Source organism: Podarcis gaigeae (genome assembly GCF_964106915.1).
Source record: "Podarcis gaigeae genome assembly, chromosome: 1".
Taxonomy (NCBI): domain Eukaryota; kingdom Metazoa; phylum Chordata; class Lepidosauria; order Squamata; family Lacertidae; genus Podarcis; species Podarcis gaigeae.
In genome coordinates, this window is record NC_139678.1 from 56,357,930 (window position 1) to 56,380,940 (window position 23,011).

Consider the following 23,011-nt stretch of genomic DNA (forward strand, 5'->3'; position numbering starts at 1 on the left):
GATAATAAAAACTTTCTTTTATCTACTTTCTAACAGAGTAAGTTAGCCAGTTGTTTAATTATCTATATTTAACCCTTTGTTAAAGTTGGGAATGAAGAATAAAGCTTCAAAGGACTGGTTTCCTCAAGTTTGGAAAAAAAATAAAACAGACTCAAACAGGAGCAGAGCACATGCAAACCTGGCATGGTTGCACATAACGCTAATCTAAACCATGGCTTAGGTCAGCACAACACAGAATGACTGGGGAGGAACAAAACAGACATATACTCTTCTCTAGAAGCCTGTCCATTTCCTCATTCACCCTAAGCAATTACTTTGCTTAGCACTGCATATAAACAAGGACACAGTGAGTAATGGATGTGACACCCTGCTTCTAAATTTACTGGCAGGTTTTTCTTTCTAACTTTCAGGTTCATACATAGTCTGTTGACATCCATCTGTCTCAGAAGACAATGGAGGACTGTACCTTTACGGATGAAGTCAAACTCAAACCACCTGGGCGTGTAGGTTCTGCAATAGTGCAATGATCCCTCAAACAGGAATGGCTTCACTCCTTTGCTCAGAGTGTACATGCATCCATTCATTGTGGTTTCATGACTACTCATATATTCCAATTATTAATTGGTAATCTATATGCAAGCAGGGACATGCGCTATGGGTTAAATCACAGAGCCTAGGACTTGCCAATCAGAAGGTCAGCGGTTCAAATCCCCGTGACGGGGTGAGCTCCCGTTGCTCGGTCCCTGCTCCTGCCAACCTAGCAGTTTCAAAAGCACGTCAAAGTGCAAGTAGATAAATAGGTACCACTCCGGTGGAAAGGTAAACGACGTTTCCGTGCGCTGCTCTGGTTCGCCAGAAATGGCTTACTCATGCTGGCCACATGACCCAGAAGCTGGTCGCTGGCCCCCTCGGCCAATAAAGCGAGATGAGCGCCGCAACCCCAGAGTCATCCACGATTGGACCTAATGGTCATGGGTCCCTTTACCTTTATAAGCAAGCCAACATATTGGGGGAGGGGCAGTGAACAAAACAGATTTGTCAATTAATATTCCAAAGTTGTTGGGTTGTGCTTTTTTTAAATCAAGGAGGAACAGTCACATCTGACTACGTAAACAACCACTTCCCTGTATTTTTACAAAAAGCCAAAGGAGAGGAATGGAGCCAAGAAAGTGAGAAAAAAACCACAGAGACATTCGGAATGTTTAGCATTGGTGGGGAAGCAGATATTCTCATTTTGACAAATCATAAATTCGTTTGCAATGCCTTATTTTCAAAAGTGCTATATTTATTTTGTGGAACTAGAAAGATTATGCCACCCTAATTAAAGGATTTAGGATTAAAGTAAGACTTTCTCAGAGACACTATACACTTAAAATAAATCAGGGTCTGTTTGTTTTTCTTGCTACATGGAGGTCTCTGTCTCCTTTTAATGGCAGGGCATTCCTTAGAAATAGGGGCTTAGAATTAGTTAAGAAATTGCCAGTAACAAACAATGCTGTAATAGTTTTGTTTTTTTAAAAAAATAAATCAGTTTTTTGACCTGCCGTTCCCCTCAAAGAAGCCCAGGGCAGCAAGAAAGAAGATATTGTTGTGTTTTCCAGAATAGGAAGACAAATACCCATTATTCATGCCATTTCACATGTCCCGTGGAAAAATGATTTGGCACCCCCAAAAGGTCTCAGGTACTCAATGTAATGGAAAGTTTCTTGAATGAAAATGCAAGGTTGAGGTGAAGCAACAGGAAAAGTCTCAGCTGGCAGAGACCCACTGACACTTTAAGCTAGGCCAAGGTGGATGATGGCAAAATTAGGCAAAACTCTCTCCAAATCTTTTCTTTAGAAATCAAGTTTCTGAGGGAACCTTGCCCACCACTCAGGTCACATCAGGAATGCTCATTTATTATGCTTTCCATTTCCTCAGGACTTCTTTCCCCATACACAGTGGCCATATATACACAACAGTCAGTGGTCTAGCTGAATAACACGTCCTGCTCTGAACTCAGAATGGTGGAAAATATGCTTTCATTCTACCACCTACATCTCCAAGGAAAATCCAGGACAGATTTAACTCAGTATAGGAACATCTAACCTGCATGTATATGCAGTTATAGAAGGTCAGTAACACAGGTCCAATTAAGGCACAGGAAAGGCATATTGCACAATCTGTCAATCCTGTAGCCAATAAGAGTCCTCAACAATTAAGTAAAGATGTGTAGAAGTGGCACATTTCAGCCTGCTGACCTAGAAGAAAGGATGGAAGGAAAAACAGATATGCCTCCTACAGATGACAAGGGTCAACTAGCTCATTTGCCTTGCATTAGGAGGAAAATGATGAGGGGGGGGGGTTGATCTTCTGTCATCTCAGCTACAATAGAACATGAGTATTGGGCTATCCTGCTTCTAAAATAGTCTACTCCTGTAATGCTGCTTACAAGCAACATTATATGCTACAGTCAATACCTACTGAATCTTGTCGGTGTTGTTTTTCTACCTAGTCCACACACTGCACCCATCCCTTAATTGCTCTAATTGCCCAACTGCTCTAATTGCTCCTGGAAATTGCTTTTTCATTCCAAAAATAAAAGCTTAATGCAGATTGATTCTATATTACCCCCTAGCCCACCTAACAGTGTGCCCATTTGAAAACTAATGAAGGCAGCTCCAGCAATGTGGCATATCCACATCTGACCAATGACATTGCAGATGGACATATACCAAGATTGTGATTATGACTTCCCTCTTCCTTCACCCAGGGCAGGCACGGGGAGGAAAAGGTGTAATTGGCTAATCTAATTAAGGGATGGGTTTTCAAACATATCAACTAACCACACCCATCCTTGTGGAGAGCAGGATCTGGAACCAAACCTTGATCAAAAGCAGCACACTGAGGAAAAGCATGAACAATTGTGTCTTGATAAAAAAACTACCTTTTCTCACCACAAATGGACAAATGTGTACATAGCCATAATCACCGCTTGAAATTTCAGATCTTCCCCACAGCTCTGCAAACTTCCCTCCTGCAGGTTTGTGAAAGCACAGAAAATTTCTGAGGCTCCACGTGGCAAGCGGCTGCCCTCAAACACATCTCCCACATGAAACGGTTCCCATTCAATCTGATGCACTAATGCAGCAGTTTTTGAATCTACATTTGTAAATTTTACAGACCCGGACTCAAAAGCATTCTAACTTGGATGGTGGAATGAGGTGTGCATATGGAACAAACCTCCGGCATTCAAGTGAATGGCAAAGTTTCGCATTTGTCCCATATATGAAGTGCATGAGGGACTTCCGGAGGCGGCGCGAAACAGCAATGGCGGTCCTCTTTGCGCTGTGAAGAGGGGCTCCGCGAAAAAGGGTCGTCCGCTGCGGCAAAGCGGAGACCCATCAAGAAAAACCGCAGGCAGAGTGAGCCTGCGGCCGTGGGACTCGGCGGGCGCCTGGAGCCCCCCCAGAAGCGGGGAAGGAGCCTCGTAAGAGGCTCCGGAACGTGAAAGGGGGAGCGGCGCTGTGAGTTCATCGCTCTTTTCGTGGAAGCAAAGCCGCGCTGCTGCTGCTGATGAGCGCTGACCTTTCTTCTTGAAATTATCGGAATTGGAGCAACATACCCGTGAGTAAGGGTCCTAAATTTTCCAACTAAATTGAAGAAATTCGGCCGAAAGCGGGAGGCGAGTAACAGGAAGTCCGCCTCCCGACTCTGCTAATTAGATCAAAGCAAGGGCTCGGAAACGAGCTGAAGTATTTAAAAAGGGATTGTTAAAGTGGAAGAAAGGGTGCATTGAGAGACTCTGTATTTTGAAGCCAAAAAGGAAAGAACTGTGGGTTGTATAGACTTTTATTCTTTAGAACTATCCTCCAATTTCTGGGCTAAACGGGGCTGAAAGAGATAACCCCGTCACCGGGCTGCCAGTGCATAGAAAAAGAACTGTCAAACTGCTGTCAAACTGACGACATTGTTGCAGAGATCGAAATTGTTGCATAGACTGAGATACTAATATTAAACATTGTTACATGGACCTGTATTGATACTTTATGGCTGGATTTTAAAAGACTAGAAGTCCTGGAAACCTTCCTTTTGTGTTTGGGAATTACTAAACTCAATATGGGGAATTGAGGAACTTCAATGGCGGAAAATAGTTCCTTTCTTTTTCGAAGCTTTGGAATACTCCCCCTATAGGACTGTGGAAACATAGTTGCATGGGAACTGAGCTTTATTGAAACCTTTTGTGGTTTTTTTATTTATATTTGGGACTTGTTTTTCTCATGGGACAAAAGACCATTTGACCTTGAACAGAGGCAGGTGTGGAATGAGCGGCACAGGGAGAACAAGAGCAGCTAAAGCTAAAGATAAAGAAAAAGAGAAAAAATCTGGGCAACTTTTGCAAACAACTTTAACTCATCATCGCAGATCTTCTGTCCCAACTGTGCTGACAGCACAGGAGGTGGAACTAGTGCAGCCTGCTGCAGAAGACATGGCAACTGGAGGATCTGAAACAGTTTTAAAACAAATTTTGGAACAATTGGCAGTCTTAAATCAAAAAGTGGACAATCAAACATCAAAGATTGACCAAGCTACATCCTCTATTGGCAAATTAACTGAACAGGTTTCGCAGCACACTCAGGCAATTGAGAAATTGCAAGGAGCTACGGCTGAAAACTTTAAATTAGCTGTGGAAGCCAACCAAAAAGCAGAACAGGCGAACTTAAAGGTGGATGAAATTAAAGGAGAGGTAAGACCTTTGAGAAGGCAGGTAGGGGAACAACAAGCCTACCTGGCATTGGTTGAATTGAAGAGTAAAGATAGTAATCTCAGGATAAGGGCTATCCCGGAATTGGAACAAAATAATCTAGAGGGATTTTTGACACTTTTGTTCACCAAATTCTGGGGAATTGAGGAAGAAAAGGACTTTAAAATTGTGACAGCCTTTAGACTGGGAAAATCAGTAAAGAAAGATAAGCCCAGAGACTGTTTGGTTGCTCTGAGATCAAGAGAAGAAAGGGATAAGATACTAGGCCTACATTTTAAGAAATCTTTGGAGGTAGAAGGTAAAAGGGCCGAAATTTACAGAGATATACCCAAATATCTCTTGGAACTTAGGACTACCTATATAGATTTGACCAAATTGTTGAGACACAACGGAATTCCTTACAGGTGGGAGTTTCCACAAGGACTTTCATTTACTCACAAAGGAAGGAAAATAAAGATTAAATCACCTGAAGACCAGCAGAAGTTCCTACACGACCACGAGGAGGACCTGCAAAAAGGAGCCGCAGCTTCTTGGCCTCCACCACCACCGGGACCATCTCCAAGAGTTATACCACCAGGACCAGGACCAGCATTACCTCCCCCGGGATCGGGAGGAAGCTTAGATACCCCATTGTAGAACCCGTCAACTGATTCAGGATGTCTCTGCAGCTTCTTAGTTGGAATATAAATGGCGGAAACTCCCCGGAAAAAAGAAGGAAAGTCTTTCACATTTTGAAAAAGGAACAATTGGACGTTATCTGCCTACAGGAAACACATGTGACAAGGCTCCATAGAAAAGTGTTAATTAACAAAAGACTAGGCCAAGAATTTATTTCTTCGGACAAAGTTAAGAAGAGAGGAGTGGTGATTTATGCAAAGGAGAGCCTGTCACCGAAATTTTTATTCAAAGATGAATATGGCCGAATTTTGGCGATTGAAATACAGACACAAGGAGAAAAAATTTTGATATTAGGAATATATGCTCCAAATGAGGGAAAGTCGGAATTCTTCAGGAAGCTGCATGAGACCATGCTGGATTATTTGGACTATAGCAACATCATTATGCTGGGTGATATGAATGGGGTTGTGTCTGTACATATGGATAAGTCACAAAGTGTTAACATATCGAAAGACGGCAGACTACCCAAAACTTTTTTTGAAATGACAGACAATATGGACTTAGTGGACATTTGGAGGGTTAAGAACCCTCTAGGGAAAGAAGGGACTTTCTTTTCTGAAGCTCATCTGACATGGACACGAATCGACCAAATCTGGACAACTAGAGGACTGGCACCTAAGACTAGAAAAGTGGAAATCTGCCCAAAAACCTGCTCCGACCATAGTGCTTTGAAAGTGGAATTGAGACTTAACACAACCGGTACCTTCAGATGGAAAATGAATGACACCTTATTAAGAGATCAGGAGATTGTGAAGAAGGCCCAAAAAACCTTAAAGGACTATTTTGAGATAAATTTGAATACCACCGTGGAAAAAAGAACAATCTGGGACGCAAGTAAGGCAGTTATGAGAGGGTTTCTAATACAACAAAACACAATTAAGAAAAGGCTCTGGAATGAAAAGAAGGAGAAGATATTGGAGAAAATAAGAGAAGGAGAGAAAAAATTAAGATCTAGGCCTAAGTCGAAGGATGTGTTAAGAGAAGTGAAATTTTTCCAGGCGCAATATTCAAAATTGATAAACCAAGAGGTGGAATGGAAAATTAAACAAATGAAACAAAGATCCTTCGAATCGGCGAATAAGTGTGGGAAACTGCTAGCCTGGCAGTTGAAAAAGAGACAAAAGCTTAACACGGTTACAAATCTAGAGATCGAAGGGAGAATGGTTCAGAAACCCGAGGAAATCAGAAAGTGCTTCCAGAGGTACTTCAAAGAACTTTATACACAAGGGCCGCAAAAAGCCCCAGAGGTGGATCAATTTCTTAAAACTAATGGATTACAAAAAATACCCCTGGAAATGAGAACAAACCTGAACTGTAACATTACACAGCAAGAAATTGAAAGTGCCATTCAAAATCTTCAACTTGGCAAGTCTCCAGGCCCGGATGGCCTAACCTCCAAATACTATAAAGTTTTAAAGGACGATTTGATACAACCTTTGATGGAGGTTTGTAACCAGATAATGGAGGGAAGGAGGGCACCGGAAACGTGGAAAGAAGCTTTCATCACATTGATACCTAAATCAGAGACTGAAAAGACCCAACTTAAGAACTACCGCCCCATTTCACTCCTAAATGTGGATTACAAAATTTTTGCTGATATCTTGGCAAATAGACTTAAAAAAGTACTAAATGAAGTGATTCACAAGGACCAGGCTGGCTTTCTCCCTGGTAGGCATTTGTTTGATAACACAAGAAACATCATTGACATTTTAGAACTTCTACAAACAAATCTGAACACGAGAGCGGTTTTGATCTTTGTTGATGCAGAGAAGGCCTTTGATAATATTTCTTGGATGTTTATGAAGAAAAATTTGGAAGGGATGGGAGTGGGGCGGGGGTTCGAAAATGGTATAGAAGCAATCTATACAGAACAAAAAGCTAAATTGATAGTAAACAATGTGGTGACAGAGGAGTTTAATATTGAAAAAGGGACACGACAGGGGTGCCCTCTATCCCCCCTATTGTTTATTTCAGTTCTGGAGGTGTTGCTAAATATGATTAGAAAGGACCGGTTGGTTCAGGGAATCGAGGTCGGAGTGAAACAATATAAATTGAAAGCATTTGCAGATGATTTGGTATTAACACTTCAGGAACCAGTCTCCAGCACTAAAAGAGTGTTAGAATTAATCTCTGATTTTGGTCGGGTGGCGGGGTTCAAGTTAAATAAGCAAAAAACTAAGGTTTTAGCAAAAAATTTGACAGTTACAGAAACAGATGAGTTCTCCAAAGAAATGGAGCTGAATGTGGTTAAAAAGGTAAAATACCTAGGGGTGTACTTGACCTCCAAAAATTTGAATTTGTTTAAAGATAACTATGAGAAATGTTGGTCCGAAATTAAAAGAGATTTGGAAATTTGGTCAAGATTGAAACTCTCCTTGTTAGGCCGAATAGCTGCTGTAAAGATGAATGTATTGCCGAAAATGTTATTTTTGTTTCAGGCCCTACAGATCGTGGACAAGGTGGAATGTTTTGGAAAGTGGCAGAAGGATATCTCTAAGTTCGTTTGGCAGGGCAAAAAGCCCCGAATAAAGTTTAAGATATTAACCGATGCGAAAGAAAGAGGGGGATTTGCCCTGCCAGACTTGAGGCTATATTATGAATCTGCAGCCTTCTGCTGGTTGAAAGATTGGATTTTATTGGAGAACACTGACGTCCTGGATCTGGAAGGGTTTGACAATGCGTTTGGGTGGCATGCATATTTGTGGTATGACAAGGCTAAAGTGCATAAATTGTTTAAAAACCATATTGTTAGAAGAGCAATTTGGAGGGTCTGGATAAAATACAAAGACTTATTGGAGAGTAAAACTCCGAGGTGGCTCTCACCGGTGGAGGCCAAGGCACGTAAGAGACCCAACATGGAGGCCCATTGGCCTAAATATTGGGAAATAATTGAAAAAACTGGAGACAATTGGAGGCTGCTAAGTTTGGAGAAATTGAAAACTAAGGTACGAGATTGGCTGCACTATGCGCAAATTCAAGAGGTATTTAAAATAGATAAAAAAGTTGGATTCCAGGTGGAAAAATCGAAACTGGAGATTGAATTGTTAGAGCCAAAAAGTAAGCTACTTTCGAGAATGTATAACTTGCTGCTTAAGTGGAATACACAGGATGAGACAGTCAAATCCGCCATGATAAAATGGGCTCAGGATGTGGGGCATAACATTATGTTTGCAGACTGGGAAAGGTTATGGAACACCGGTTTGAAATTCACGGCTTGCACTGCCTTGAAGGAAAATATTATGAAAATGGTATACCGGTGGTACATGACCCCAGTCAAGTTAGCTAAGATATATCATCTGTCTGACAATAAATGTTGGAAATGTGGAGAGGCGGAAGGGACATTCTTTCATCTCTGGTGGACCTGCCCGAAAGTGAAGGCCTTCTGGGAAATGATCCATAATGAACTAAAAAAGGTACTGAGATTTACCTTACCTAAAAAACCAGAGGCCTTCCTTCTGGGCATGGTGGATCAGAGAGTGCTTAAGAAGGACAGAACCTTTTTTATGTATGCTACCACAGCAGCAAGGATCCTGATTGCAAAATATTGGAAGACACAAGATTTGCCCACGCTGGAGGAATGGCAGTCGCAGTTGATGGACTATATGGAGCTGGCTGAAATGACTGGCAGAATCCGAGACGTGGGAGAAGAAACAACTGAGGAGGACTGGGAAAAGTTTAAGGACTATTTGAAAAAACATTATAAGCTGTATGAATGTTAAAAAATGCACCTTTCAGGAAATTCTAGCTTCAGCAAATGTAAGTTAATGAAATGAAAATTAAGACACAAGAATTCAGAGGTAAAATAATGAAATAACTTTATTGTGTTTAATATAAAACATATAAGAATTGAGCTACAGTAAAATTGAAAATAGGGAACATGATAAAATGGAAGTTACAATAAGTTTTGAAATAAGTTAACAAATTGCTGATGCTTTATAAGACAGAGAACGCAGGGTTCGGAGGATGTGGGGAAGTCCTATAGAATAGATGGAAAAAGAATATGGAAACTTGTTACTTATACCCTATCTTCTTATAACCACTCTTTATTCTTTTTTCCGTATTTCTAAAAAGCAATAAAAAATGTTTTTAAAAAAATGAAGTGCATGAGGAAGCAGCTGTGGCTGTGTTGTGCACATGTGGACACAGTTTATGCTTGTAGTTAAATACAAGGTCAGGAGAAAGATGTTTATTTATTTGGCAAGTCACATCCTGCTTGTTAGGAGGAGAACAATTTACTGTTGGTATGACTCTGTAGATGTGATAACCGAACTGGATTTATATGATTTTCTATTCAGTGTATGCTATCTTTACATTGTCTTGAGATTACAGTCAAACCTCTTCTTACGTCCGCCTCCGCTTGCGTCCATTTCGCCCAATGTCTGCAGCAAACCCAGAAGTAACCAGCGGGTTTGCCACCGTTTGCGCATGCACAGGAGCAGCGATCGCTGTTTGTGCATGCGCAGACACAGGCAATCGCTGCCCGCACACAACGGTGCCTCTCCCAGCAACCCGTTTTTACCTCCAGACAGATGTCCGGAATGGATTATGGTTGCAGGTAGAGGTTCTACTGTAACTGTATACAGAGATTTTTAAAAGTCTAACTGGTGATAAGAATGGCAAATAATATGCATGCTTGTGCTGTGCTCTATTAGATCAGAATGTCAGACTCAAGGCAGAATGCAACCCTCCACACCTCTCTAGTTGATCCCTGGGACTCTGCCCCAACCACCCCCAGTCTTCCTAGGCCACACCCCTCAGCAGCCTAGCTCACACCTTCTGAGTGCTTTTCCTGCTGACTAGAATGTGCCCTTTCTTCTAGAAAAATGGGGCTGGTACTCACCATGAAGCTCTTAAAGTAAGTGCCACATTTTTAACCAGTTATTTCATTCTAGAAAACAAAAGGTACTGGTACTGCGTACCCTTGAGCACCCCTGGGGGGGGGTAAGCACTGCCTTTAACTTGATAATGGCTTTTATGTGAGTGGATGGAGGTTAGAAAGGAGCATATGGAAAAACCAGTGTGCTGTACAAAAGGTAAAATTCACATTCATTGCTTCACTCGCTTTTGCCAATGTCGACTTTTAGATTTGTTGATTGGTCTCAGTTAATTGGTTTCAGTTAATTCTCAAGAAACAACATTGCAAAAGAATTCAAGAGTATCTTCCTGGAGCTTTTCTACAAAGGAATTTTATTCTTGAGCAATTAACCGAACTTTCAAAAGTACTAGAGACGATACATTTTTTCTACCCTCTTCTGCTGTAGATGTTCCTCAATCCTCATTCCTAAATGCTGAGACATTTAAAACACAAACACACATACTTTTCCCATATTACATAGCTCTTTCTGTTGTTATTTTTAAAAGTTACATCTGTTGCAGATCAAGTGTTCCTGGATAACAGTGTTTATGCTTTGTGTCAGTCTTGGTCAGGTGTGAGGAACCCTCCCATCAGCCCTAGCAGGCATGGTCAATAGCCAGGGTTGATGGTAGTCCTATTTCAGCTTCCTGCTGACTTGATTCCCCCAAATCAGTGGCAGTTTGTTGAGGTATATACATGTATTATTTGAGCAGAAATTCATTCTCCAGCTTCTCCACTACCTCTGGAAGTCTGGTCTGAATAAGAGTTCAGTGAATATATGCAGCCTCCTACAGCATGCAATAATCTATTCTCCTAGACACTGATCCATCACTAGAAGAATGCATCTAGAAGCATAGACATTTTTTATTAAGCACTCCCTCCTTCTAAGATCAGAGCAGGGATGATAGAGCACTCACACAATGCAGATAGGAATAGTGTTTCAATCCGTCTGGCTCTCCATAGCTCATCCCTCAAGTGCTTTCTCATGTCATCAAACATTGCATCCTGTAGACTTTCAGACCAACTCAATTCAGACACAATAGCAGTCCATGGCTTGCTGTTATGAGCACAAGCCAGGATTCTTCAGCTATAGTATCCTGACTTGTGAGCCAACTACAGTTTGACACTAATAAAACAGAAAGCTTGCATTCTGATCCCCAGGAGTATGGAAGGAAGAGAGTAACGAATGCACAACCCCAAGGTTTGTGTTGGTTTATACTTGCAACCACAAACCAGATATTGTCTGGGGTTCAGAGATAAACTATGGCAGGAAAGGGAATGTCAGGTTCCAGGTGCCAGATGTGGCCCTTAAGACCTACATGGCCCTAACCAACCCCATCCACTGACCCTGCTCTGCCTCAGGTGCTTTTGCCTGACTGAAACTAGACCTTGAACTGTGATGCCTTTTGTGTGCCTAGAGGGATGTTTCAGTCCATCTGGCTTTCCATAAATGGACAGTGGAGAGGAGTGGCCCCATGAAAACCTATTGAAGTTTACATGGCTAGAATGTAGCCTACGGTACAAAGGTAAGGGTCATGTCTATTACTGTATCCTTTTTTGACTCTGGTCCTACCTGCCATGGCCACGCAGCCCCCAAATGCTGCTAAAAATATAAATGAGGCCCTTCTGTTGAAAATAGTTCCCAACTTTAAACTTTGATTATTCCGAGACCTAAATGGGTTGAAATCCCATACAGTTAGAGATTATTATTATAATTTTACATTGAATCAATGCCCCATCTCGAATCCTGAACTGACAAGGTAGTGAGCTTTTCAAAAGAGGCCAAGAGAAAATCCATGCTTTTAGGTGTTTTTTGAGATGCTGAGGGAAGTATTGAGATCACTATTCACTTAACAAAAGCTACTAGTCACCGTTGGAAGAAAAACTTACGTATCTTCCCTTAATTCCCATTTTCATTTCTAACACAGAAGCATGCCAGAACCAAACAGTCAACAGAAGTGCTTTTAACTCAAATCCTTTTCAATTAATCCACTAAAGCTTTCATTGATTAATCTACCATGATGAAGCTCGCTTGCCTTGAGGATTGCCATTGCAAATTTGTACTACAAAATGGCATGCAATAAAATATCTACAGGAAACGATCACATCCAGTTATTTTTATAGTGCTGGCACACATACAGGCCGTTTTGGCAAGTTCAGATTTTTTTATAGCTTTTCTTTCCTCTCTTTTTGACCGGGAGAGAAATACAGCACAATGAAATCATGTTGCTATGAGAAGCCTTGTCTCAACAGAGCTACTGGTGACATTATGATGGCTGCAGGAAGCATGTGTGCTACCACTATGCAGCAAACATTTCAACATAAAATAGGCATACTCAAGCATCTTTAGACATCCATATTGGGTTTCTGAGAAATCCACTTGGCCCAGATCTTCCTAATGCATGTACAAGGCTGTTTAAAAAAATGCATATATTGCTCCCATGCATCACATTTTTACTGAAGATGGCATTGGTGAAACCTCATTTCCTTCAACAATTGTAATAATGTGCAGCACAGTGTGTGACTGTGAAACCAGGAGCAACAAGCATCTCTTTGGATTCAATTACTTTACACTTGCATAAAGGGCAACAGAACTCAGTGAAATTCTTTGCATGCTTACTGTTTTCAGTGCGGCTTATTCCCTAGTGTGTTTAAGACTGTATTGTAAGGTTTGTTACTCACATGATAAACCCATGGTTTGGAGAATCAGGAATGGGCACCAGGGAGACTAAGGTCTATGCACTCGCTTCTTTCCTTATCCACAAACCAGGATGACTCACCAGGATCAAACCATAGTTTGGGAAATTTGTTGCATCGAGACATTAACGGCTAACTATGATTTGCTGGTAACCAGAAGCAGAAGCTTCTAATCTCCTCCTCTCCTACACACAAGAAGGGCCAAAAGCCTATGGTTAGGAGCTGTTCATCCCTGAATCCCTGGACTGAACCAATGTGAACTGCAGGTGAAAGCCCCCAACTTGTGCTTAAAGGTGATCCACCTGCTATAGTATCTCACTTTGACTAATGCATCATTTCCCCTCCAGCATGTGAATGATTGCTGCCTGGCAAGTTTCAGAATTTCTGGAAAGCTTTGTTAACATTTCCATTCACCATGTCAAAGCAAGACACAGAATGTGTGCTCACACAACGGAATACTATCTCATTTCCATCCCACACATAAATGCTACCAATTTCTACTTGAATAGCATCTCATCTCACCACTGCATAGCTCTTGCATAGGGGTAAGTGTTGTCATCATAGCACAGACCCACAATGAGCACCTTTAATTTTAGAGCAGCACCTAGAGCCACGACAAGAAGCACCAGGAATGGGAAATTAGGAGCACCCCAAAGTAATTTCTTTTGGGGAATGGGGCATTTCCTGTGAGCTACCATTGTTGCTTTGATGCAACTGGTCTTTCTAAGTGTACTACACCCAGTGTGGATTAGCAGCAACTGGGATGGGTCATCAGTCAATTTAAACAAAGTTTTACTCCAGACACTGATTTTTAGTGCCAGGACTTCGCCCTGAAATACATAAAGAAAAGGGGGGGAAATTGCTTGCGGATATTAAAATACTACAACCAGCCCCTCGTAAGGCCTCCTTGTTAGCTAATTAAATAAAAACTGTGACTCTGCCATTGTGTATCTCCTGGCAAACTGAAATAGAGTTGTCCACCCTTATTTCAGTGATTATTACCATGTAAGCAATGTTGTTCATACAAACTGCGCAACCCTTTGTCCAAGATCCAAGATTTTGCTTGGAAGAGACAACAGTATGCAAAACCTACTCATGGAAATGAATCCATCCCGTTTTCTTTATAGGACAGGAAAAGCCAAAGCAAGCATCATAAGAACAAGCCAAAAGATAAGACAAAAACAACTTTGGAAAGCTTTAACTGTCCACTTAAGGAACAGATGTTACCTGGAAATAATCTGTGATGAAGGATCCAAGTTCACTCTTCAACAATCGCCTGAAAAGGAATGGATCACATGTCATAAAAAATGTTTTACAGGCAGATTTCCCAGAGCCCATTCAATAAAAAATCAACTCTATAAAACACAGGTGTACCAATAAGGACTGCAAACCATTTTGCAGCATTCTTTTTGTTTTAAATTCTTTCCTGTTTTCCATGATGCTTCTGATATGGCCACTGACCAGAGAAACAGCACTGGGTTTGGGGGTTTGTTGCCTAAACCCAGAACAGTTTTTACAGGAACACATTGTCCTCAGAGCTAAAGCAATCTTCCTAACTTGGCTCAACTGACTTTTGAAAGTCGCATGGAACCATTTGCTTTACACCAGGGCTGGTGAACCCGTGGCCCTCCAGATGTTGTGGATTCAACTTGTATCAGCCGCTGCAAAGTTCATTTCATTGGAGCATATGGTGATCTGGATTAGAAAAACAGATCTATTTGCGACTAGGCTGAATTTAGGCAGAGAATTTGATCAGCGGCCTTCTTCTCTGCCAAGCTGCTTTCCAAGGTAGCATGGGCAATTGCCATGGGAGACCGGGTTTCTTTTCAGACCTAGGCCAATCGCATGTTCCAATGCATTGTGTTTGGTTTGACTGCACAGGGAGGCAGCATGCGACCCGACATTTTTTCCATATGCTGAGCAGTGTAACACAGATGGCTATAGCTGCCTTGCTTTTTAATGTCTATTAGTGCTAGACCCAAGAGGGCAATTTCAAACTTCTGGTCTGCATCTTGTAAAGCAAGGAGCTTGGCAGAGAAGCCTCTGGGAGTGGTCCAGCATAAATGGACTGCCATTCTGTTTAGGGCCCTGTAATACCTAGACTAGGGTTGCCATACGTCTAGGAATTCCTGGGCATATCCTCTTTGGGGGCTCTTACATGCCCATCAGGGGGGAAATTTTACATTTTAAAGCTAATGTCCTGGATTTTGGGGGTTTTTGGGGTTTTTTTAAGTGTGCTTGTGGTTCTGCAGTGTGGTGCAGTGGTTAAGAGCGGCAGTCACATAATCTGGGGAACTGGGTTCGTGTCTCCGCTCCTCCACATGCAGCTGCTGGGTGACCTGGGCCAGTCACACTTCTGTGAAGTCTCTCAGCCCCACTCACCTCACAGAGTGTTTGTTGTGGGGGAGGAAGGGAAAGGAGGTTGTTAGCCGCTTTGAGACTCCTGAAGGGGAGTGAAAGGCGGGATATCAAATCCAAACTCTTCTTCTTCTGGTTCTGGGACAGGTGCCCTAGACTCTGACTCAGCAGCAGCAGAGGGGCTATTGGGCAACTGCCCTAACAAAGCTCAACAACTTTTTATGTCCGGATTTTTACCTCTTGAAATATAGCAACCCTACCTAAGGAGCTTTTAGGAATACCCTGAACAGAATTAAGTACATCTCAATCCTCACTTTTGCTTAGTACCAAATGAAGCTCAGGATGGTGATAAGGAGTGCTAAACCACTACAGGATCGCAAACTATGCCAAATTCATACACCACCTGAACTAAACTTAACCTGAAAATAGATACGCAACAAAGATAACCCTTATCTAAGACTTCCCAGTTAATGAACCCATTTCTGTGTCAACTACTGTGACATCACATGTGTACACATGCATGTGTGCACACCCACACACAGAGGGAGGGAGGGAAGGCCTGCTGTCCTAAATCACTTTTCTCTTTATGGTTCACAGTGTTTTCTTTTGATGTAGTTGATCCACAAAAGAGATGCAAGGGACATGTTTTGGTGCTAAATTCTCTTACAATAGTGCTTAGCAAATTTTCTCACTGGTCACTGGTCCCTGCTTTTTTTAAATCATCCTAATCAGTGGGCAAACTAGTTTGCCAACAGAGTTCTTATCTGGGCAGGTGAGATGAAGATGAAAAAAGGCCATTCTCTCCATCATGTTACTGACTGACATCTTCCACCCTTCTCTCCAACCCCTCCACTCCAATAAACTTACTATTTGTGTTCTTGCTACAAGCCAATCTGCTCAATAAAATGCATGACCACCATTCCTAACTTCCAAAATATGAATATAATTTACAGTTTGCAGACCACAAATAAATAAAAAGGTCACAGAAAGTTATGAGAAGAGGGAAAGCAGAAAGCAACCACACATTGTCCAAGGGGAATTGCAGAATCTACCAATTTACTTTGTTATTCCTCTGCGTCCAACCAGTCCATGACATTGGGGAGCCTTTTCAAAATAGTGTCTCTGTTATTGAATAGCCTACCCAGAAAGGGTGTCTCAGCATCATCCTGATGGCCTTTTCAGTGCCAGGCAAATATATCTTTATTCACCAAGGTTTTTCAAGTGCATTTTAATTCCTGGCTATAAATTATTTAATGCCATTTCTTGCCTTACAGTTATTGTCATTTCTATATATTACTGTGATTTTATTTTTTTGTAAGCCACCTAGAGAACATTTATGGAGGGGTGGCTATATAATTCTAATAAATGATGGAGATGTGGATAATAGTAATACTGTCAATCCATAAAGCAAGATCAATTGTACTACTTTTTTCCCACAATTTAAAGGACAACCTATCTTTCTAAGGTTAAATTTGGAGAATGCATTAAGAAAACAGTTTGATGGGAGGCAGGGGAGTGAGGAATCAGATTCCAGAGGCAACTTATAAAGTAATTTGTCAAAGCATGCAGAAGCAATCGTCTTACTCCGATGATATAAAAATCAGTGAACAGAATTTTAAGGAGCCTTCATTTTTAAATCAAACCTTGTGGGAGGAATTTCATGCCTTATAGATTTGTTTTCAAGTAGAATACTGAAAAAAAGAAAACGAGTACAAAAAGGCTTTTATACTGCCATGGAGAATGTTAAAACTGTTCCTAACTTAATACATAACTTTGCGTAACCTCAGCAGTTTCATCCCCAAAACAGTGGCACTCAAAACACTAATAACCTTTTGTCAAAACAGCTTGGCTTCCTCTGTGTTGACGACATTCAAACTAAGTTCATAGAGGCGAGTGGGGAGAGGACATTGAAGGACGAGAAAAGACAAGGAGGTCATTCTTTATGGTTACTCAAGGTTAAAAGTAGTATTTTAAAAGCCATGATCGCTGGCACTGCAAAGAGAAAAACCCAAGTCTGGGAAATGAAACGAACTCTACCCCGTGCTCACTTTGTAGAGTCTTACTGTAGGAAATTAATCTTTTAGCATAATTGTCTGATGAGGGCTTTTGTTTCAATGAACTTAGCATGCAAGTAAGTAGTCCGCCTTTCACACTGTGAGTATCCCAGCTTTCACCAGTGGACTGAGATACTCAGAAATTAATGAACATTGAAATATATGTCAAGATGTTAAGAGGTCGGAGCCCCCATCCAGCTGTTGCCCAGGTGCCATGCCTATAACATACACACACACACAATTCAGCGCTAAACCATTAATTTCACCTAAGTTAGAACACCAAGCATCCAGTGCCACTAGAAGCCAACCATCAAAGCAGAAATCTGATTTCACCTTTCGAAATATACCTCCACAAATCAGTGTGACTGAAGAATGGGCAGCAACCCGAGGTTCAAGCTTATTTAATCAAACCACTAAGAACATGCATTCACTCATTCCTGAAGCAGCAAGAGGAGGAGAATAGAACTCAATAACAACCATACCTTAAAAAATAATAGGTATGTGGAAATTCCCTAATTTTGGGGATCTCTGCTCTGGATCCTGCAAATATAACTATGCATAACAGCATCTCTGACCATGTACAGAGTAGTTGCTATTAGTAAGCTAGAACATCTGCAATACTATCAGCTTCCTAGCTCCACAAAGAGTTCAATAATTTGGTGAATGTGTGATTGGGGTACAGTGGAAATCAAAGCAGCCTATTAAGAGCCTGATGTCATCTATGGGTCTGATCCAGCACTCATTTTCCCCATGTAGAATCATTTTGTACATGATGAGCCTTATGCTTAGTGCCAGTAGAAGATGGCGTGTTGGGGTGGGCAGTGCTCACCTAACCCCCAACAGCTGAGTCACTGGTGGTCATCAGTAAGGAGAGGGAGACAGCCAATCCTGTGCTCCCAACACTATGTTTGCACCATGTCAACCTCCCCAGTGCCTTGCCCCTCTCGTTCCTGGTAAACAGTAACTCAGCTGTCAGGAGAGAGCACCACCACTCCGCCAGCTACTGCTTGGTGCATTTTTGTGTTGATATATAAGAAAAGCTTCAAGCAACAGTTACTGCATCACTGCCAATAAAAATAAAAAAGGCAGGCTGTGAATCTCGTAAACCAACCAACTGCCATGGTCATATTCACACAGGTCTCAGTTGCGCCACCTGTTCTGCATCAGGCAGGCAATTCTATACAACAGAGTCAGAGCAACATACCTTACATTTTCATTGAGGATGTAGAGTTCATTGTTTTGCAAGCCTCCCCCTTTGAACACATTGATCACTGCTGTTTGAACACTGCCAAATAGAAGCAAGACAGTTAGGGCAGCCATAAATAACTTGCATCAGTATGATTTACACGGAGCAATGAAACAGCAGTCAGGAGCCATGTAAATATATCAGTAAGCAAAGAAGTAGATTAATTGTCCTTAAATTGCTTCTGCTTCCCCCCCCCCCATCTCCCTGGAATCATCAGAGTTGTTTGCCAATGGCTGCCAATAAGTAACAGAGCAGAAAACACAGTTTATACACACCAAGGGACTAATACCCACTCACTCACCAACAAGCAGAAGTTATTAGACCCACACTAAGCTACTGCTATTAAACTACTGCCACCTAACAAGAGCTCTGCTGGCCAAAGAACCTTTTAGTCCAACATCCTGTTCTCATGGTGGCCAAAAAGATGCCTTTTGGGAGCCCACAAGCAGGACCAGAGTGCAAAAACACTCTTTCCACTTGTGTTTCCCTGCCTCTGACAGTAGAGATAAGCATAGCCAGCATGGCAAGTAGCCAGTGGCACAGGTCATTTTCAGTGCCATTTTTCATGACCGCTGCATCATCTTGTTCAGCAACAAAAAACACACTGAAAAAATTTGCCATCTTGTATTCCAATTTACTCCTGGAAATATGGGAGTAGAAATATAATGGATGGCTAGACATTTAAGAAAATTGACTGTGTTTCACAGGCTTGTATAGCTATAACAAGGGGGGAAAGGGGTCAAGTACTGCGTATGATCCAGACTGCAGATTTCCTACCTGTGTTACTACATGGTCCATCACAGCAAGGAACCAAAGACCCCTATTCCATCAAGGGTATTACCCAGGAAAGGTAGGGGAAAACAGACCACCATAGTCAAGGGAACAAGAGTCTTCACTGAATTTGGAAATAGACTCAATTCAGCTGTGCGGGCATCTGCTTATACAAAGTTACCCCTCTATCATGCGGAACAATGCTGTTAGCAAAGAAATTCCACAGCGCAGTTTTGAGAGTAAAATGTGACTGGAGTCAGTCACTGCTTTTGGTGTTTTCTACAGAAAATAGCAAGCATCAGATTAGGGATGGGCTTTTGGCTCCTGATCTAATGTCAGAAGCTGCAACATCAAACCTTGTCTGACATTATACAACTGAGCCTTGGGCTCTTGCATTCCTGCCAAGCTAGTGCTCGGATTCTTTTCCTAACTTCCAGTTTAGAACAAACCACTATCTTAACATTTGAATCAGCAAGGTATGGTTTGCACTCGCCCTGCAAACCAGAATTGAAAGCCATGGTTTGAGATTGTGTTTCCGAGCACAATTCAAAGTGTTGGTGCTGACCTTTAAAGCCCTAAACAGCCTCGATCCAGTATACCTAAAGGAGCATCTCCACCTCCATCGTTCTGCCCGGACACTGAGGTCCAGCTCTGTGGGCCTTCTGGCGGTTCCTTTGCTGCGAGAAGCCAAGTTACAGGGAACCAGGCAGAGGGCCTCCTCGGTAGTGGCACCTGCCCTGTGGAACACTCTCACACCAGATGTCAAAGAGAAAAACAACTACCAGACTTTTAGAAGACATCTGAAGGCAGCCCTGTTTAGGGAAGCTTTTAATGTTTAATAGACTATTGTATTTGATATTCTGTTGGAAGCCGCCCAGAGTGGCTGGGGAAACCCAGCCAGATGGGTGGGGTATAAATAATAAATTATTATTAATTATATTATTATTATTATTATTATTATTATTATTATTATTATTATTATTACAGGTGCACCAAGAGGCAGGATAGTTACATATGGTTCTGAATGCTTTTTACAATTTCTGTAAAAAACCAAATATACACTCTGAAAATATGTACCATACCTACCGGTGAAGACTCCCTAGTATGGATAGCTTCTACTGCTTACCATTGCTTAAAAGGTTGATTGGGGAAACAGAACTAGATGCCATCAAACACACAAAAATAGAGGCATTACACAAATTCATTCATCTAGTTTTAATGCACTTGCTACATTCGGGGGCGGGGGGAATGCCTGTGTAGGCAAGTTGCAGATGCATGATGGAATATAATGGAGCCTCTCCCACATACTGTACACACATTTCCTCAATTAAATTCAATTAAGCTATGCAAAGGCAGCTTTTCTGAGTGAAAAGAGTGCTGCTCACCTGTTCCAGGCAGAGTTGGAGCTAAGCTGCAGAGATTGCCGAGCTGCCAGGAACCGTGGCAAATCAGTCAGTACTGGGGAGCTCATGAAACGTGGCCGGGGCCTCCGGAATGAGCCCATCTTCTGGAACTGGAAAGCAAGAGCTGGAGCTATGGTGGAATCCTTGGTCATAAGTTCAGGTGGAAAGGATCCAGGAAGCGGTTTGTGGTGGGGGGCAATAGAAAATACCAGAGATAATGCCTTTCCTCCCACCTTTCAAAAGCAACATTCAACCTGTAGCAAGAAAAAAAAAAGGAATGGTTGGAAACAGAAGAATATTCCACAAAAGTGCATACCATATATGATCCAATGTTACAGAATGATACTCGCTCCCAAAGCATCTCTTGGTAGCACAACAGAAAACCCCCCCAGAAAATCTGTATCAGCACCGCTGTGCTAGCTGCACAGTTCATGAAGGGTCATGCTAAAAGAAATAGTAACAGCCCCTTCCACAGGGAAATTTCACTTTTATTGAGAGGTTTTGGTTTTAGACACTAATACTGAAGGATTCAGAGTACTCTGAAAAACAGAAACCCCCTCAGAAACTGAAGTTTGTAATGTACTATCAAAAAATAGTATATAAAAAAAACAAATAGAAAAAGGATGGAGGATGGGAAATTCCAGACACAGAACTATATAATCTTTGGAGAAAGGCTGTAGCTGAGCTGCAGAGCATCTACTTTGCATTCAGAAGGTCTCAGGTTCAATCCCAGGCATCTCCACACAGGGCTAGGAGAGACTCCTGTTTGAAACCCTGGAGAACAGCTGCCAGTCCATGTAGACAATACTAAACAAGATGGACAATGGTCTGATTCAGCATAAGGCAGTTTTGATCTTTAAAAAAAGAAAAAAGGATTCCTCGTATATTGCTTTCTGTTATGTACTGAGTTGAATAGGATCCAAAATGCAGCAGTCTGATTGGCCCTAGAACAATAGGATCCAGAATGCAGCAGTCTGATTGGTCCACAGGAGCCACCCAATCCAGCTCCAGGTGGAAGTGAATCCACAACCTGATTGGCCTACAGGTGAATCCCGGAATTAGCCAGTCACGTGGGGCCTATTGTGTAAATAATGTATATAAAGCACACATTCTGGGAGAACTTCCATTCCTCCTCACCACTATGAGCTGAATAAAGAGCATGAAATCCACTCTCGACTCCCAGTATATTGCAGTTTCACAAGAGATGTCTGCCCAGTTTGGAGAGAGATCTCTTCTCCTGACGCTGCAGTCCCTGCAATGTAACCAAATGTAACCAAGGCTGTTTTGAGGGTCACACGATCCCCTAAAGAACCTTTGAAAGAGCAAAAAAGTCAAGAAGGAACTAGGAGAGATTGGCTGCATGAACAGCCTCTCTCGTGCACAATCAACCTTTGGCTCCAACCCAGGAATTCTAAAAATTGTCTGTTTCTGATCAGCTTCTCTAGGCTGAACATGTGAAAGAAGATGGGTCATCATTTCACATTTAAGTTACGTTTACAACAAGACTCTTAATCTCAAGGTCATGGGTTCGAGACCCATGTCGGGCAAAAGATTCCTGCATTGCATGGGGCTGGACTAGATGATTCTTGTGGGCTCTTCCAACTCTATTTGCATGCAGGTCTCAGATTTCATTCCCAGTGACATTTCCAGGCAGGACTTGGAATGCCCTCTGAAACCCTGAAGATGCTGCCAGTCAGAGATGGACCACTGCTCTGACTCAGTATACAGCAATTTCCTAAGTTCCTAATTTTAAAACTGCAGCCTTCTGCACTCCAGCCATTGTTAATAAAGATGCACACCCTTGTACCATTTGTGGGTGCATGTGTAAAAATGCCACAGGATTGAAGTTTGCACCAGATAGAAGCTAGCTGACAGGTGCTTGCTTATGGGCACTCACAAAGTTCAATCATGATGGCAATAAAAGAAAAAGAAAAACCTTTTTTCAGACCACAGAGATGACACACCAGCTACTGAAATCCACTAGGTTTAGCTTATGTTTAGATTGGATACATTTGCAGAATACTTCAGATCCACTCGGAAGCACCTAACACAGGCCAAGTCCCACAAAGCTGTGTTTCCCACACGCAAATGACACCCTTCACAGTATGGGGTTTCTCTCATCCCAAGTTCCCAGGTTTCCTTCTGAATGCTGCTCTGTCTACCAAGGCAGCTCTTAGTCATTTGCTGGCCATGCGATTTCCACAT

At 42.0% G+C, this 23,011-nt stretch overlaps 1 protein-coding gene across 5 annotated transcripts in view; it reads right to left on the reverse strand.

The window, feature by feature from the left end:
* PRR5L (proline rich 5 like) overlaps positions 1 to 23,011 on the reverse strand; it is an 81,397-nt gene that overhangs the window by 39,183 nt on the left and 19,203 nt on the right. For all 5 annotated transcript variants that reach the window (XM_083752232.1, XM_083752231.1, XM_083752234.1 and 2 more), the window contains exons 2-4: positions 20,789 to 21,060; positions 18,591 to 18,671; positions 14,202 to 14,250 (exon numbers count right to left, since the gene is read on the reverse strand). In XM_083752232.1, coding sequence (XP_083608358.1) covers positions 14,202 to 14,250; positions 18,591 to 18,671; positions 20,789 to 20,958 — 300 coding nt within the window. In that variant the 5' untranslated portion in view covers positions 20,959 to 21,060. The remainder of the gene's footprint in view (positions 1 to 14,201; positions 14,251 to 18,590; positions 18,672 to 20,788; positions 21,061 to 23,011) is intronic.